General features: G+C 44.4%; 1 protein-coding gene across 1 annotated transcript in view; it reads left to right on the top strand.

Annotated features, from left to right (window-relative positions):
- The window catches only part of TMBIM4 (transmembrane BAX inhibitor motif containing 4), a 69,262-nt gene that overhangs the window by 48,629 nt on the left and 4,440 nt on the right, over positions 1-16,193 (top strand). The window contains exon 5 of the mRNA XM_033959633.1: positions 3,379-3,496. Coding sequence (XP_033815524.1) covers positions 3,379-3,496 — 118 coding nt within the window. The remainder of the gene's footprint in view (positions 1-3,378; positions 3,497-16,193) is intronic.

The raw sequence follows: 16,193 nt of genomic DNA, 5'->3' as shown, positions 1-16,193 counted from the left end.
ATTCATGCACAGAGGGTACTAATGAATGAGCTATAGACTTAGGGGTTAGATGCACTAAATCATCATTGACTCGATCATTGTTGGCCGATTCTCCAGCAGCGATCGATGCGCTATCAAGTTTGCATGTAAATGATTTGCACACAAATGCAACCAATCAATTGCTCAGTGAGCGATTGACACATGTGCAGTGCCCTAACAGCAGTGACAGGAGAAGCAGCTTCCTGTCACTGCTGTTAAGGCTTCTATTTTTAATGGCACAGATGTGTGTACATGGGGACGGGCCAAGGGGTTGGGGCCTTAGGTATCTGAGTCGATCAGGCCTTAGGCACCTCCTCCAGGATACTGAGGGAGGAGCCTAAAGCCCTCATTGGCTTGACCAATCAGGGCTTTAGGCTCCTCCCTCAGTATCATGGATACAGAGGGTAGGTGCCTAAGGCCTGATTGACTCAAGCGTCTATGGCCTCTTGGGAGGGCCCTTAGGCGTCTGAACCAATCAGGGCCTTTAGCCCTCCCCTTGCATCACATAATGCACCAGGGAGGGGAAGGCCCATTATTTAGACAGGTGGGCCCAAGGCAGGAGCCTGAGAGCAGGCTTCCTGCTTCCAACGTTTTAAAAAGGTACAGGGGAGGTTTGGGGGATGGGGGTGGGTATCTCTCCTACCATTTTTTGGGAGTTCAGGGGGGTAGTGGCTCTGGGGTGCCTGGCGGGGGTTGGGGGGCCGGGCTATGGCAAGGGGGTGTTCTATGTGACAGGAGGGATTGAACATACATTCTACTATTTGTTTTGGGTTCACGGGGGGCAGTGGCTCAGGGGTGCCTGGCTCAGGGGGGGGGGGTGTTTGACGGGGTTCGTTGGGGAGGGCCGTCATTGGTGATGGGAGATTTTTTTCATTTTATTTTTATGGGACAGATATTTTGCGTGTACAATATATGCAAAATATCTGTGCCACTGAAAAAAAATCCCAAGCAGACCTGTTGGAACACAGTTGCCGACAGGTCTAGACAAACCGGTTTTTACAATCGCTAAAACCCCATATATATATATATATTTTTTTTTTTTTTGAATAGCCAAATGATGTTAGTGCATCAATCACTTGGCTATTTTGCATGGGGTTTTAGCTAATTTGCATGGCCAGATTGGAAAATGGGCGATCGAGGGGAAAACCACGTGGTGGGCCGTTTTGTGCATTGGTTTGGTAAAAGCGATTGTTGCTAAAGCTGTGAAAACAGGTTTAGCAATGATTGCTGACTTCAGTGCATCTAGCCCTTAGTCCTTTACAGGAGCCTCAGACTTATGTATAACTGGACTTTGCTTAATCCTGGAGCCTTTTGGAAACAGTAATTAGTGTACACAGTACATTGAGTCATGCCCCCCACATTTCTTTTTTTTTTTTTAATCTCTTGGAGCACTTTGTAGATGGGAACTACATTGGTACCTTGCTTTACGAGTATAATTCGTTCCAGAAGCATGCTCATAATCCAAAGAACTCGTATATCAAAGCAAATTTCCTCATAAACAATAAAGGACATTCAGACGATTCGTTCCAGGGGTGGGTACCTGCCTGGATGATGCCCGGGTGCTGCAGCCTCTTCAGCAGGGTGACTTTCTTCAGGTGGCCAGGCGCTGGCAACCCTCAGGGTCCCCGTACAGTGATGCCTCTGCTGTCTGCTAGCTCAGGCTCTCATCTCCCAAAGTAAGCTGCAAGAAGAGCGGGTAGCAAATGCTACCAAAGCAACAGAATCATAAGCACGGGGTGTAGGAGAAAGTTTTGTTGCCAATCTCAATGTTGACATACTCGCTGGGGCTTCAGGGGTTCGCGGGCATGGGGCAGAGTGCTGGCCTTGGCTGCATCCAGGGAGAGATAGGTGGGCCTGGCCAACCGGCTCTTGATCTAAGCAGCATAGTCCACTTTCCTGGCGGACTCGTTCGGTCCCTGCCACGCCCCGCTGCCCTCGGGCCCCCAGGCTGTCACTGCTGGTGGAAGAGGAGTCCTCAGCGCTCTCATCCTTCTGGCGGTGGACGTACACTCCTAGGGGTATGAATGGGTGGGCACGAAGGCAGAGTGCCAGTAGGGTGTTGCCCGCAGGTAGGGGTAGAAGGGCATAATTTCGGTGTGCAAGGGAGTCTTCTGGTATGACACTGCAAGCAGGCAATTTGAAACAAGTGCCATCCCAATAAACAGTCGCACGCACATCACGTGTAAGCATACACGTTATTGACATTGTGCGTGCTTACACGTGATGCGCACGTATGTGCTCGTTTATCGGGACGGGGCTCGTTTTGCAAGTTAAGGTTTGTGGGAGTGTTTTGCTCGTCTTTCAAAGCATTTGCAAACCGCGTTACTCGCAAACCAAGGTTTGACTGTACTACATATGTTCCTTGGAATATTGAGTTATCTAAGGAAGCAATAAAGAGATCCCCTGGGCTCACCTACTTCCAGTTTCAAGACTGCTTTACAAAGCACAACTGAAAGCACAACTGAAGAGGATTAAATTGCATACAAAATGTCTGAAGAGATAAACAATGTGTCTGATAAGGTTCATAAGCAAAAAGGACTATGGGGACCTGCCACAGCTATGTCAGGGTATTTTGGGTTGGTTTGGGGTTTTGTTGTTGTTTTTTTTTACAACTGTGGAAGAAAACACTCTTGCCAGTGCTATTTCATATCATTCTCTTGTTTAGCTGATTTTATCCTACTTGTCAATGGAGAAACTATTTTAATCAGCACCCAAGAGGATTGGTAGATGCCAGATAAATGTTGTTTCTGGTTGTTTGAGAATTACTATAAAAAATAGGCCTAACTAATACTTTGCCATACCATAAACTGTTCCAGACAAACTACTGGAAATGTAGACAAAGCATGGGTGTACTCGGGTGTGGTGTACCAAGTTTACACTTAAATTTCTGACTGAATTTGATGTGATTTTCTTTTTTATTAAAAGTATTACAGTATTTTTTTTTTTAGATATATATATATATATATTTATTTTTTTTTTTTTTGCTGGTTGCTTGAGTTCCAGTTAACAGAGGGTTTAATGTGCACAAAATGTCTTGCACCAGGATGTAGCTATGTTTGCCTTCCTTTTTGTTCATTTTTTATTTGCCTCTTTTGATTATGTTTAACTTTGTTCTATATAGAAGTTGTCAGATCATGTTCACTTCTGTTCATTGAAACCCACAGTTTGACCAGGATGCCTAAACATTTGTACATAATTATTAACTACCCACCACCACGTTAGACAGTACATCAGTTATTAACGCTGGTATTTGATTTTTTTTTTGTAGTTAACTTACTTATTTTACATATTACTATAAAATCCTGCATCTGTTAATATGTATTCTGCTTAGTATGCTCTTTTATTTTTTCTCTCATCCAGTTACTTTCTATGAAGTGTCTGTTGTTCTTCAAGCATTTATTTTAACCACTGCTGTGTTCCTTGGTCTAACTGCATATACTTTGCAATCAAAGAAAGACTTCAGCAAATTTGGAGCAGGGTAAGTAGTGTGAACAAAAACTTTGTACAGAAAAAAAAAAAAAAAATATATCCTTTAAGACTGTTGGAATCTTGGGTTAACTAAAATAAATGGAAAAATGTGGGTGTCCATAATGGTTTCAGAATGCCATGATATTTCATTTTACACATTTCCATTGCTGCTTATCATGAAACATATTTAAAGTTATGATAACAAAAATTAATATAGTTATCCCAGGACAAGCAGGCAACATATTCTCACTTGTGGGTGACATCATCCATGGATCCTGGTACAGATAGTGCAAAAGTGTACTGTCACTATAAAAATCTCTTCAGTCTCAAGACTGCCCGTACTGCACATGCACTGGTGGGACCATCAGTTCTTAGTTTTTTGTGTAGCTGAGAAGCTGTACTTCTTGGAGTTCTTTCAGGTGTGTCAAACTGTATAACTTTTTCTGCCTTTACATTATTATTTTCATAGTTTTTTCCTCATAAAGTTTCTTTGTCTTTGTTATTTTACCCTCTATTTCATACATTTTTTTTCATTTTTTGTTTTTTTTAGGCCATTGGGCACCTCACAGCCTATTTTCAGGCCAGGAGCTTTGACACTTTTTTGGCATACCATCTACTCGTCCTCCCTGGACCATTGAGTCCTTTGACCTCACGTCAACAGTTTATCCCTCAATGTCTAAGCCTTCCAGTGACTTCAGATGGTGCACTTGGTGTAATAGGACCACATCAGCTACTGACCCCTGTAACTGGTGTGTTCAGTGCCCCGACACTTGCACCCACTGTTCTACTTTGCAAAATAGGTTACTTAAGGCTAGGCCGGTCCAGTACGAAAAACTTTTTGGTTCAACATCAGACCCACTGAAGATGTCTGCCAACTCCAACGACAACAGACAAAGACCATATTCAGCATCAGTACCAGTGCAAGTATCAACATCTTGGCCCACTTCTGTATCATCTGTGCTACCTCCGTTGGGGAAATAAGCTAAAAGGGCTAAGAAGCATAAACACTCTTCCCTATCGAAACATGTATCGGCATTGTTTTGAGCGTCTACACCATCGACTCACCGAGATGAGATCGCTGTCATTGCAAGTGGTGTCCCCTCTCAGGCGTACCTCATCATCGAGGTCACCAACACCTCAATACCCAAAGCAAGCTGCACCATCAGTACTGATCATCATCTCGATACTGGTGCCATCCCTTCAGGACCAAATAAGAGAGCTGGTACAAAGGGAAATGCTGGGATACTGCATACACATACAGTGCAAACACTTGCCACAATGCATCACAGATCAGCCCAGTCTGAGCAACAGTCTAAGGCATCGTTGAGACCTGGATTCCATACCAGTGCCTTTCAGCATCCAGAAGAGTTACATCTTCCAGAGATCGCAGTTCATCCTCTTAGTCCCGACATTCATTGTGTCGACGTTCATCTCCAGTAAAATCCCAGAGTAATTCTCAATGCTCTCATCAATGACACAGTCATCATTCTCCTCCTCCTCAACACCCATCTTGACATTCTCCATCTCCCAGACAAAACATCAAGGACTATGACTGATCTCTCTCACCATACTTCTGACTACCCAGAGTTGTCTGTGGAGGAATCATATGGAATTCCATCGATTCCATCTCCTCCACCTCCTTGCAGAAGGTCTTCAACAGAAAGCCTTTCTTTAACAAGTTCATGAGGCAAATGGGTCAATCTCTACCAATCAAAATGGAGTCTGAATCTGAATCTGAACCTAGAGCAGCTCCATGTAAACTGGACACTTTATACAGAATCCAGGCTTGTCCAGGATTCAGTAAACCCTAGTTAAGGCATCAATCTCTGTTAGCTGAGTCATTTCTCAAGAAAGCAAGTAGCTCAAGAACATACACCAGTACACCTCCTGATAGAGAGAGAAGAACCCTAGACAAGATTGGATGTAGGGTTTTTCAAAGCACCATGCTGACTAGTAGAATTCTCAGTTATAATTTTTATATGACATTCTACATGAAGCAACTGATTCAGAAATTGGCTAATTTTGAGCAGTATATTGCTGAAGACCAATTAAATGCATTTCAACATATCTTCAATGACCGTCTTGAGACAAGGAAGTATATTGCACGTCTAAAATATCAGCTGTCTCTATTGCTATGAGACGTCAAGTATGGCTCAGTGTGTTTGAGTACCTAGATGATATTGCTTGTCTTAGAGTCAAATTGTTAGGAGATAAAATAGGAAACTCAGAAGATAAAGAGACATAAAGACTCAATGACTATCCTATCTTCTACTAAGACATCTAAACCTCAACCAACGAAGCTTTTTACAATCCTAAACATTCATCATACTATCCCGGATATAATCCATCAACCATGTCCATTAGAATAGAGTTTCTCAACACAGAGTTTCATGCATACCCTTAGGGGTTCGTGAGCCACTTGGGGGTACGTGGCACTGTATCGGTCTCCCACCCCCCTTCCTCCTTAATGGCCACTGCCAACACTGGGGATCCCATGTCCTCCTTCCTGCTTTCCCCCCTCCGCCGAAGCTGACCTGGAAGGCTTCCTTCCAATGTCAGACTGGTGTCTGAGAGAAACCTTCCGGGTCAGCAGGGGAGCCCAGGTACTTCCTTCAGGGTTGTCCAGCTGGGCTGCTCCTTCCTGCCTTCAGCTGCACAGGGACGCGGGCAGCGGCTCTGTCATGGTGGTGCTTTGGATATTTTTTCCTTTGGAGTGGATTATGTGGATAATGCCTTGTTCGACATCGTGAAAGTTTTTGCCAGGTTTGGCGCCTATTCTGTTTCAACTTGCAGAATGCTTTGGATCCAGCAGTGGTCTGGTGAGTCATCTTCTACAGCGACGTTGAGCTGGTTGCCCTTCAAGGGTCAGCTCCTGTTCAGGGTCTGGTTGCCGTTATGGATCGGATTCAGGACCGTAAACCTAAGGTATTGCCTGGAAGCAAGTCCCGCCCTTCTAGAAGTTCTGGACATTCTCTTTTTTTTGTCCCTTCCGGCATTCTCGTCTGTACTTGGGTCCTTCCATGGGATAACGGTTCTCTTCGTCTGCCAGACCATGCTTTGGCGGGTCTCGCCGGCAGTGGTCCGCTGCAAGTCAGCTGGTAGCTTATGCTAAGAAACAGTTCTGATGCCAGGCCAATGTCTCCTCCGAGCCTTGGAAAGTGGTTGTCAGCTTTTCTGGTGGAATGGCAGACCATCACCTCCGACCGCTGGGTCCTGGAGATTTTCAGGGTTGTCTTTAAGCTGGAGGGTTTTTTTTTTTTTTCTGTCTTCTGACCAAGTATTTTCTGGATTTGACTGTGGGCTGCCCCAAGAAGGTGGTTCAGGGGCAGGCAGGCCATTGTCTGCAGGCTTTGGATGTTGCGGCCATCGTTCCTGTGCCAGAGCGAGACTTGAGCTCTGGGAGATACTCAATATACTTAATCGTTCCAAAGTCAGGATCTGACAATTGGAGATGGATCCTGGTCCACAAGGCGGTCAATGTATCTCACTTCTGCATGGAGACAGTGTGCTCAGTGCTTGTATAGATGGTGCCAGGAAAGTTTCTAGCCTCCCTGGATCTGATGGATGCGCATCTCCACATTCCCATTTTCCTGGGCCACCAATAATTTCTGCAGTTCCATGTGTTGTGGTGGCATTCCCATTTTGCAGTTCTGCTCATTGGATTGGTGACAGCTCCCAGGACCTTCGTCACAGTGATGGTGGTGGTAGCTTCACACCTTTGCATGCTGTGTGTACTGGTTCACCCATATCTGGATGTCTGGTTGATCAGAGTTCCCTCATCCAAGGGGCACCAGACTAAGTGTACAGCCCTCGATGGACATTGCTCCAACTTTGTTAGTTGGGCTGAGAACTTGTACGGAATATTGTTTCTTTTTATACTTTAATAAAATAAGTTCAGGATAAAACTATTTGAGGCTTGTGCAGATGGGATCAGATTGTGGGGATGGGATGGGGACTGAGCTCGTAAGGATGGGACGGGGATGAGGACCAAGCTTGCAGGGACGAGACGGGGCCGAGCTCATGGGGACAGGGACAAATTTTTCTCCCTTGTCATTCTTTACTACAGACCCTGGCGGGAGGCGGGAAATAACCCACTGGTCCCGGAATAAAGTGTGGATTTACAAGAAAGAAGATTAACAAAGGTAAGAACCTAATCTTTCAATGCCTCTGTATCTCTCCATGGTATGACTTCACCTTGAGTATTGCATTCAGTTATAGTCGCCTTATCTCAAAAAAGATATAGCAGAACTAGGAAAGTTCAAAGAAGAGCAACCAAGATAATAAAGTGGAAGGAACTCTTTTATGATGGAACTTCTCTCATAAGAGGAAAGACTAAAGAGGCTAGGGCTCTTCAGCTTGGAAAAGAGATGGCTGAGGGGAGATATGAATGAAGTCTACAAAATACCAAGTGGTGTAGAACGGGTACAAGTGGATTGAATTCTTAATCCATCAAAAATTACAAAGACTAGGGGATACTCGATGAAGTTACAGGGAAATACTTTTAAAACCTATAGGAGGAAATATTTTTTCACTCAGAGAATAATTAAGCTCTGAAATACTTTGTCAGAGATTGTGGTAAGAGTGGTTAAAGAAAGGTTTGGATAATTTCCTGGAGGAAAAGTCCATAGTCTGTTATTGAGATAGATATGGGGGAAGTCACTGCTTGCCCAGGATCGGTAGCATGGAATGTTGCTACTATTTGAGTTTTTGCCACTGTAAAGATGGGCTATTGGGCTAGATGGACTATTGGTTTGACCCAGTAAGTCTATTCTTATGTTCTTATATACCGTATTTTTCGCTCCATTAGACGCACCAGACCATAAGACGCACTCTAGATTTAGAGGAGGAAAACAAGAAAAAAACCCATTCTGAACCAAATTCTCCCTGGCAGGCTCTGCACCCAACCCCACACTCCCTGCCAAGCTCTGCACCCTGTCCCTCCTCCCTGACAGGCTCTGTACCCTGTCCCCCCTCTGGCGGTCTAGTGGTAGGCAGGGCACAGCGCAGGCAAGCCTAGTGGCTGGCAGGCAGGTAGGGACTGGGCAGACAGGTAGGGACAGGGGACAGGGCAGGTAGGTAGGTAGGCACAAGCCTCTCCCCCCCAGGCAGGCAACAGGAAAGCCCTGGCCTCTCCCTCCTCCCTCCCTATTTTTAATTCATCAGGGCAGGCAGGCAGGCCCTGGCCTTTCCCTCCCAGGCAGGCCCCAGCCTATCCCTATTTTTAATTTGGCAGGTAGGCCCTGGCCTTTCTCTCCTCCCTCCTTACCCCCCAGGCAGGTGGCAGGCAGCAGGCAGGCCCCAGCCCTCTTCCTCCTCCCCCCCGCGTGTACCTTTTCTTTTTTTTAACTTCTGGCGCCTTCACTCGCTGAGAGTGGTGCACAAGGCTGGCTGGCTGGCTTCCTGGTCTCCGCCGCTTCCCCTGAGAATGGCAGACGCGGCTGCCTCCTCTTCTATCCTCTCGCGACAAAGTGGCGTGGGTCCAGGTAGGTAACCTGGTGCGCTGGTATGCCGCGAAAGAACAAAAGAGGAGGCTGCCGCGTCTGCCATCTATTTTTAGGGAAGTGGGACCAGGCAGCCAGTCAGCCTTTTGCGTAGCTCTCAGTGAGTGAAGGTGCCAGAAGTTTAAAAATAGGTACGCAGGAAGAGGGCCGGCAAGCAAGGGAGGGTGGCAGCATTAAAATAATGCACCTGGGGGGAGGGGGGGCATTTTGGGTATTCGCTCCATAAGATGCACCCTTATTTCTACCCACTTTTTTTTTTTTGGGGGGGGGGGGGTGGAAAAGTGCGTCTAATGGACCAAAAAATATGGTATGTTCAAATTCGAGTAATTCGGAGGTGATTGCAGCAGCAGAGCAATATTTCAATGACCAGGCATCAGAGTATTTTTTGGAAGGGTTATAGAAACTTCAGACACAATGTGCCAAGTGTGTTGAACTTAGGGGTGAATATGTGGAATAACTTGTAAGTTTTATGGCTCCACGTCATTTCCTTCTTGGTTGAGCTGAGAACTTTTCAGCACCCCCTCATAACTGGTTTTCACAAAAAATATAGTGGTTGGAGTGGCCATGGGCCTGAGTCCTCCTCTCTATGGTTCACTAGCCCACCCACAAGGCTACCTGTGTGCAGCTCTACTAGGATGCTCCATACCAGATTCTGCTGTTTTAGAGACAGGTATGTACCTTTTTGTTCTCATTTTTGTGTGATAGAAGGGGGTCAGTGAGCACTGGGGGAGTTTGGGAGTGTCTTACCTTGATGCGTGCAGTGGTAATCTGGTCAGTTTGGGCACCTTTGTGGCACTTAGCCCCTTCTAAAAAAAGGTCTAGTTCCAAACATACAAGTTCCGTCCAGGATGTCTTACAAAATGTACGATTATTGCTGCAGGATGTCCATGTCTAACCCGCCCTTTACACTGCCCAAAGCACACCTCCACCATGCCCTTCCCATGCTCTGAATGTATAGAGGCTGGAATACCTTGGTAAACGTACAAAAAGACGATTTTGATTATCAGCACTTGAATGTCCTGGCAATTAGGACATCCAAGTGCTGATTTAGAATGCTTTTTGGACATTTAGGTTTTTTGATTATGGGCCCCAAAGACAGTATTGCAACCCTTTACCCATAATGTATGTTTAACTAAATGGGTTCGTGTTTTTAAAACTTGAATTATTATGTCTGAAATAAATTTTTAAGAATAGAGTATTATATGTGTTTTTCTTTTAGTTTTTTCTTTGATTCTTTTTAAGCTTCTGTAGTGAATCTGTTTTGTTTATTGACTATTTTATTTGATCTTAAGTTTTATTTGACTTAACCTTACCTTGAGCACCTTCTGGAAAAGCAAGTAACTAATAAAAGAATACTTTTACTAAAGTTTAGCATGGATTAAGTGCCACATGGTCTAAAGCGTCAAGTTTTATTTCAGATTTAGTATCCTGTTCATTAGACGTCCTTTCTGGGCAGTTTACAATCTAATAAAACATTAAGTATCAGGAGGGTGAGGTATTGACAAAATAAGTCAGGGTGATATAGAGGGGTTGAACTACAATAGTTCTCAGGGTGTCAGGGATCACTGGCGGCGAGAAGAAGTGGGCATCCCTCCTGTTGTTTGTTTTTCTGGGAAGTTGAGGATCACTGGCAGCAGGAGAGAATGGGCATTCCTCCTGCCATTCTTCAGTTCAGGGGGTCTTTTTTTAAATTTTCCTGTCGAGCCTTACTTCAGTGTCTGAGCCAATGAGCCCTGAGGCACTGACCGGAAATATTATATTGTCTGCATACAGTCGATAATCTACATTTAATGATTCAAATAGCGAACCTATTAAAGCCATATATATATTAAATAACAATGCAGAGAGTGCTGACCTTTGAAGTACCCCCTTACCCACTGCATACTCTTCTGATATCCTACATCCATTGCATACACAAAACAAGTGTCCTATCAAATAAGTGGAAAACCATTGTAGCACATTACCTCTTACTCCAAGACTTTCCAACCTCAACAATTTTTGCAAATCCACACAAATGTCCCTGATACATTTAGTGAGACCAAACAGTATGTTACTCATTGATCAATATTACTTCTACTATCCATTCAGTCGTTTTCTTCCCTTGGATACTCTGTAGGCCAGTCCTCGCCATGCTTCCCTGCATAAAACATCCATTGCCATTAATAACAACTCAATAGTATGACCTAGATGCACTAAACATGGTCGCTAAGACCATGCTGGTCACTGTGGGCCGATTTTTTGGCTGATTTCCAAACAGCAGTCGATGCTCAAAAGGCTTCCCATGCAAATGAGTTCAGTTGGATGTCTGCCCTAATCCCACCCCACCTGTCATTGGAAAATCGACTCAACACATGTGCAGATGCAGTACGGGAATCCCAAATAGCTGAGCTTCAGGGAAAGCTCCAAAGCAGCCTCCTGATGCTCAGCTGTTCAGGGCAGGAATCCTTTTCTTTTTTTTTTTTTAATGGACAAAGATGTTGGGTGTATATTACTGTGACAGGGTGAGGATCTTTTCCGCAAAAAGAATATTTTAATATCACCAGTGGTCCAAACAGTTACACCTATTGAACAAACCCAGTTCCCCAAATTCCCAACTGGCAGCATCATATGGAGGATAAGAATGGATAACAGCTGCTAAAAATTTACCCTGAAGGAGTGGAAGTAAATGGGTCCCTGCGAAACACTGGCTGCATCGGTGATTGTGCAGTGGCAAAGAAATGCAGAGGAGACTGAGATAATTCAACGAGGATACAATGAAGAACTTTAAAATAAGTCTTCTTCCTTTAAAATAAGTCTTCTTCCTTTATGAAGACATGAAAATAAGGTATATAGTTACGAGTAAAGCTGATGGTTTCTGACTTAGTGGTATATTTTTGTTTCTTAAAATGTTGAGCTTATGTGTTCTTGCTTTGTATTATGTTTGATGCTTTTGTTGAGCTCAATAAAATATATTTGAATATATTTTGAAGCAGAAAGTAATGGGAAAGAACTGTGAAAAATGTTTGGCTTTGCATGATGGCCAAAAATCGTGAACTGTGCATGGGCATATTGGATCAATTGGATGGATACAGTAATGGCATGTTTAATTGATTAAGTATACTTGAAAAACTAAAAAATATAAAAGACTATTAAAAAAATTTTTTTATTAAAAATATTTATACAGTACTAAATAAGGAAGAACAGAGGGGTTTTTTTTTGCCAATGACTGCAATAGGAGCATAGTGATTTATCACGTTGAAGACCCTTATTGGGTTAATATCTCCAGTTCTGAGGCTTTTTCCCCTTTACTAAGTGAATACGCTTCAAGATAACATGGGTCATTTATAAGTGGGCTTGTTCAGGGTGAGGATCCTGCTAGAAACCAGCAGAGGGAGCATGAGCAATGAGACTCATTTTCATAAGATCTGGCAAAGGCTGCTGTGAGCTGTCCACTCACCCTAAGTGAAACAAGGAAAGGACAGTTCCCAAACTGAGAGCTGAGAAAAGGAAGAGCTCATTCTGGAGTTGGGCGAGCCTTGGGAGGAGGAATGCTGGCCTCTGGCCTAACTCCCGGTAAGCCCATTACTGACCAGCGCTGACAGGAGGCCTGGTCCAGTAAGAAGCTGATCAGAGCTGACCAGTGCTGAAAGGGGGCACAGTACAGCAGAAGGAAGACCTGGGAGAGAGTCATTTTGGAGAGTGGCCGAGGAACTCACAGGAATCTGCAGGGAGAGCCCTCAATGAGAGGTAAAAGGGGTCTGGAAGACGAAGTTGTCGGAGGGCCCGATGTATGAATGCACGGAAAGCCACGCAGTGAGCATTTGTGTACATTGGGTCAGCAAATTAGGCAATCACTAAACCAGTTCAAATTTGTTTAGCGACAATTGTTAGACCATCAGAGAGTTTAGTGCATCCAGGCCTTTAAGATTTGTGAAATCTAAACTGATTTGGGTCCAAACAATTTACCTTATCAACAAATTAATTCAATTGCAATAATGCCGTCTTTTCCAACATTTTTCCTAAAAATGGAACAATCCAGATTGAACATAAGAACATAAGACTTGCCTCTGTCGGGTCAGACCGGAGGTCCATCGTGCCCGGCAGTCCGCTCACGCGGCGGCCCCTCAGGTCCAGGACCTGATAGTGCTCCTACCCTAAAACTCACATATGCTTTTCGCTTTTGTCCTGTAGTGTAACCTTCTATCTATACCCTGTAATCCCCTTCTCTTTCAGGAAGTCATCCAGTCCCTTTTTGAAACCCAGTATTGTACTCTGTCCTATTACCTCCTTTGGAAGCGTGTTCCAGGTGTCCACCACCCTCTGAGTGAAGAAAAACTTCCTTGCATTCGTTTTGAATCTGTCCCCTCTCAGTTTTTCTGAGTGACCTCTTGTTTTTGTTGTCCCCGCTAGTCTGAAGAATCTGTCCCTATCCACCCTCTCTATGCCTTTCATGATTTTATATGTCTGTATCATGTCTCCTCTCAGTCTCCGCTTTTCCAGGGCAAAAATATTCATCTGTCTCATATATAACCCTTCTCACTTCAAAATAGGCTTTATTGTAGATTGTTTACAGCCATTCGGGAAAAGCCCCTTTCCAAAACAATTTGTTCACCTGTTTTGTAATCGTTACTGTTACATTTTCTGCCAACTGTCATATAATTCCCGACAAACAGGGATCCAATACAGCACCCGTCAGTGTATATTGTGGCAGGAAAGCTAAGCTGCCGGCTGGTCAGGCCTTCTTGTCCCGAAGCAAGCACCAGGCCTAGCGAAAACTGGAGTGGCAAAGGGGAAGGCTTACTCTAATACCCTCAGTAACTTGAGTCCAGTTCAGTTTTAAATAGCATTTATTCTCCTGGTTGGTAGTTCACCTGGTGGTTAGTGCTTTTTCCTTAAAACAAACAACAATATCCAGCAAGCACTTTAGAAGCAAAAATAAATTTTCTACTCATGTAATCCAAATAATCCACAGTGGCCAAACATCACCAGGTATTTCTATTATAGCTTGGCTGTAGGGTTAAACAGTGACCCAAACAAACGCTTCATGGACCGGGGCACTGGAACAGGCCTAAAAGCCCCCTCCCCCCAGATTCTTTCCTTTCAGAGTCCAATAGCTTTTATTTATTTTTCTTCTTATCAATTCTTTTTTCAGTCTATTCTTTTCCAACCCACTTAATAAACCCCACCACTGAGCTATTTCTAAATACTTATGTCCAATGGGGAAGGGAACTATCCGCTCGAATTAAAGATGGCTCTAAATCCCTCCCAAAGTGTTCCCCTTAATGGGTTAAATTTGTCAGGTTTCTATATGACCTTAAACAATGGGTTTGTATTTAAATTCTCCCTTTTCTTTCTATAAACTGGATTGGGGACGGTTTGCTCTGCTTAGCCTACTTTGCAAGGCTTTGCTTTAAAACCATGTAGGTTGTCTGGCTTTTCTGAGCCAGCCTCTGCCTGAGCTGGTTCTTTAAGAAAACTGTTTGTTCCCATCCCCACCTCAAAGGTACTCAGCCCTGGGCTAGCAAGGGCTGAGCTCAGTAATTATCAGTTCACTTAAATGTATCACGCTCGGTGACATCCTATTCTGACATGTACATCTACATTCTCAGATTAAAACACAGCTCTAGTTTAGTCAGCACATTACCCACATTATCAGCTACAAACTATTGCTTTCTCATTCACTGGATGCCAAATCATATCTTCTTCTCCTTCTAAGCACCCTGGATAATTACCCTCAAATTCCATGGGCTCTTCTCTCTCAAAAGCTCCATTATCCACCCCCCAACTGGTAGACATATCTTAGAAACATAGAAACATGATGGCAGATAAAGGCCAAATGGCCCATCTAGTCTGCCCATCCACAGTAACCATTATCTCTTTCTCTCTCTGAGAGATCCCACGTGCCTATCCCAGGCCCTCTTGAATTCAGACACAGTCTCTATTTCCACCACCTCTTCTGGCAGGCTGTTCCACATACCTACCACTCTTTCCGTAAAAATATACCATATTTTTCGCTCCATAAGACGCACCTGACCATAAGACACACCCTAGATTTAGAGGAGGAAAACAAGAAAAAAACATTCTAAACCAAATTCTCCCTGCCAGGCTCTGCACCCAACCCCACACTCCTTGCCAGGCTCTGAACCCTGTCCCCCTTCCCTGCAAGGCTCTGTACCCTGTCCCCCCCTCTGGTGGCCTAATGGTAGGCAGGGACAGGGCAAAGGGCAGGCAGGGACAGGGCTCAGATGTCAAGGCAGATGACTTTTTAAAATAAACAATGTCATCTTAATAACAACTATAGAAAAATAGAGAAATATAGTGCAAAATATAGACAGCAGATATAAATTCTCAAAACTGACACATTTTGATCACTAAATTTCCACCACCTCTTCTGGCAGGCTGTTCCACATATCTACCACTCTTTCCGTAAAAACATACCATATTTTTCGCTCCATAAGACGCACCTGACCATAAGACACACCCTAGATTTAGAGGAGGAAAACAAGAAAAAAACATTCTGAACCAAATTCTCCCTGCCAGGCTCTGCACCCAACCCCACACTCCTTGCCAGGCTCTGAACCCTGTCCCCCTTCCCTGCAAGGCTCTGTACCCTGTCCCCCCCTAATGGTAGGCAGGGACAGGGCAAAGAGCAGGCAGGGACAGGGCTCAGATGTCAAGGCAGATGACTTTTTAAAATAAACAATGTCATCTTAATAACAACTATAGAAAAATAGAGAAATATAGTGCAAAATATAGACAGCAGATATAAATTCTCAAAACTGACACATTTTGATCACTAAATTAAAAATAAAATCATTTTTCCTACCTTTATTGTCTGGTGATTTCTTTCTTTCCTTCTTTCCTTCCTTCCTACAATTGTCCCTCCCTCCTAAGTTCCCCTCACTGCATTCCAGCCTTTGTCATCTTCCCCCTCCCCCCCCAACTCAGGCCCAACAATTGTCCCTTTTTCCCTCCCTCCTGTCCCCTCACTGCCTTCTAGCCTCTGTTGTCTTCTGCCATTCCCCTCAAGCCTGCCCACCCGCTGGATTTAATTACCTCCCGCTGCTGTTGCTGTGAGGACATGTCAACGAAGCAGCGGGTCGGGTGGGGGACTCTGCCGGCCCAGAAGCCTTACCCCCGACGTCAACAAAGCATCAGCGGGTCGGAGGGGAAGGGACTCCTGGCTCAACAGTGCGGCACCCGGAACAGAAGGAATTTCTGGGAAGG

The sequence above is a fragment of the Geotrypetes seraphini genome, chromosome 9 (genome assembly GCF_902459505.1).
Source record: "Geotrypetes seraphini chromosome 9, aGeoSer1.1, whole genome shotgun sequence".
Lineage (NCBI taxonomy): Eukaryota > Metazoa > Chordata > Amphibia > Gymnophiona > Dermophiidae > Geotrypetes > Geotrypetes seraphini.
This window is presented reverse-complemented; position numbering and strand designations above follow the sequence as displayed.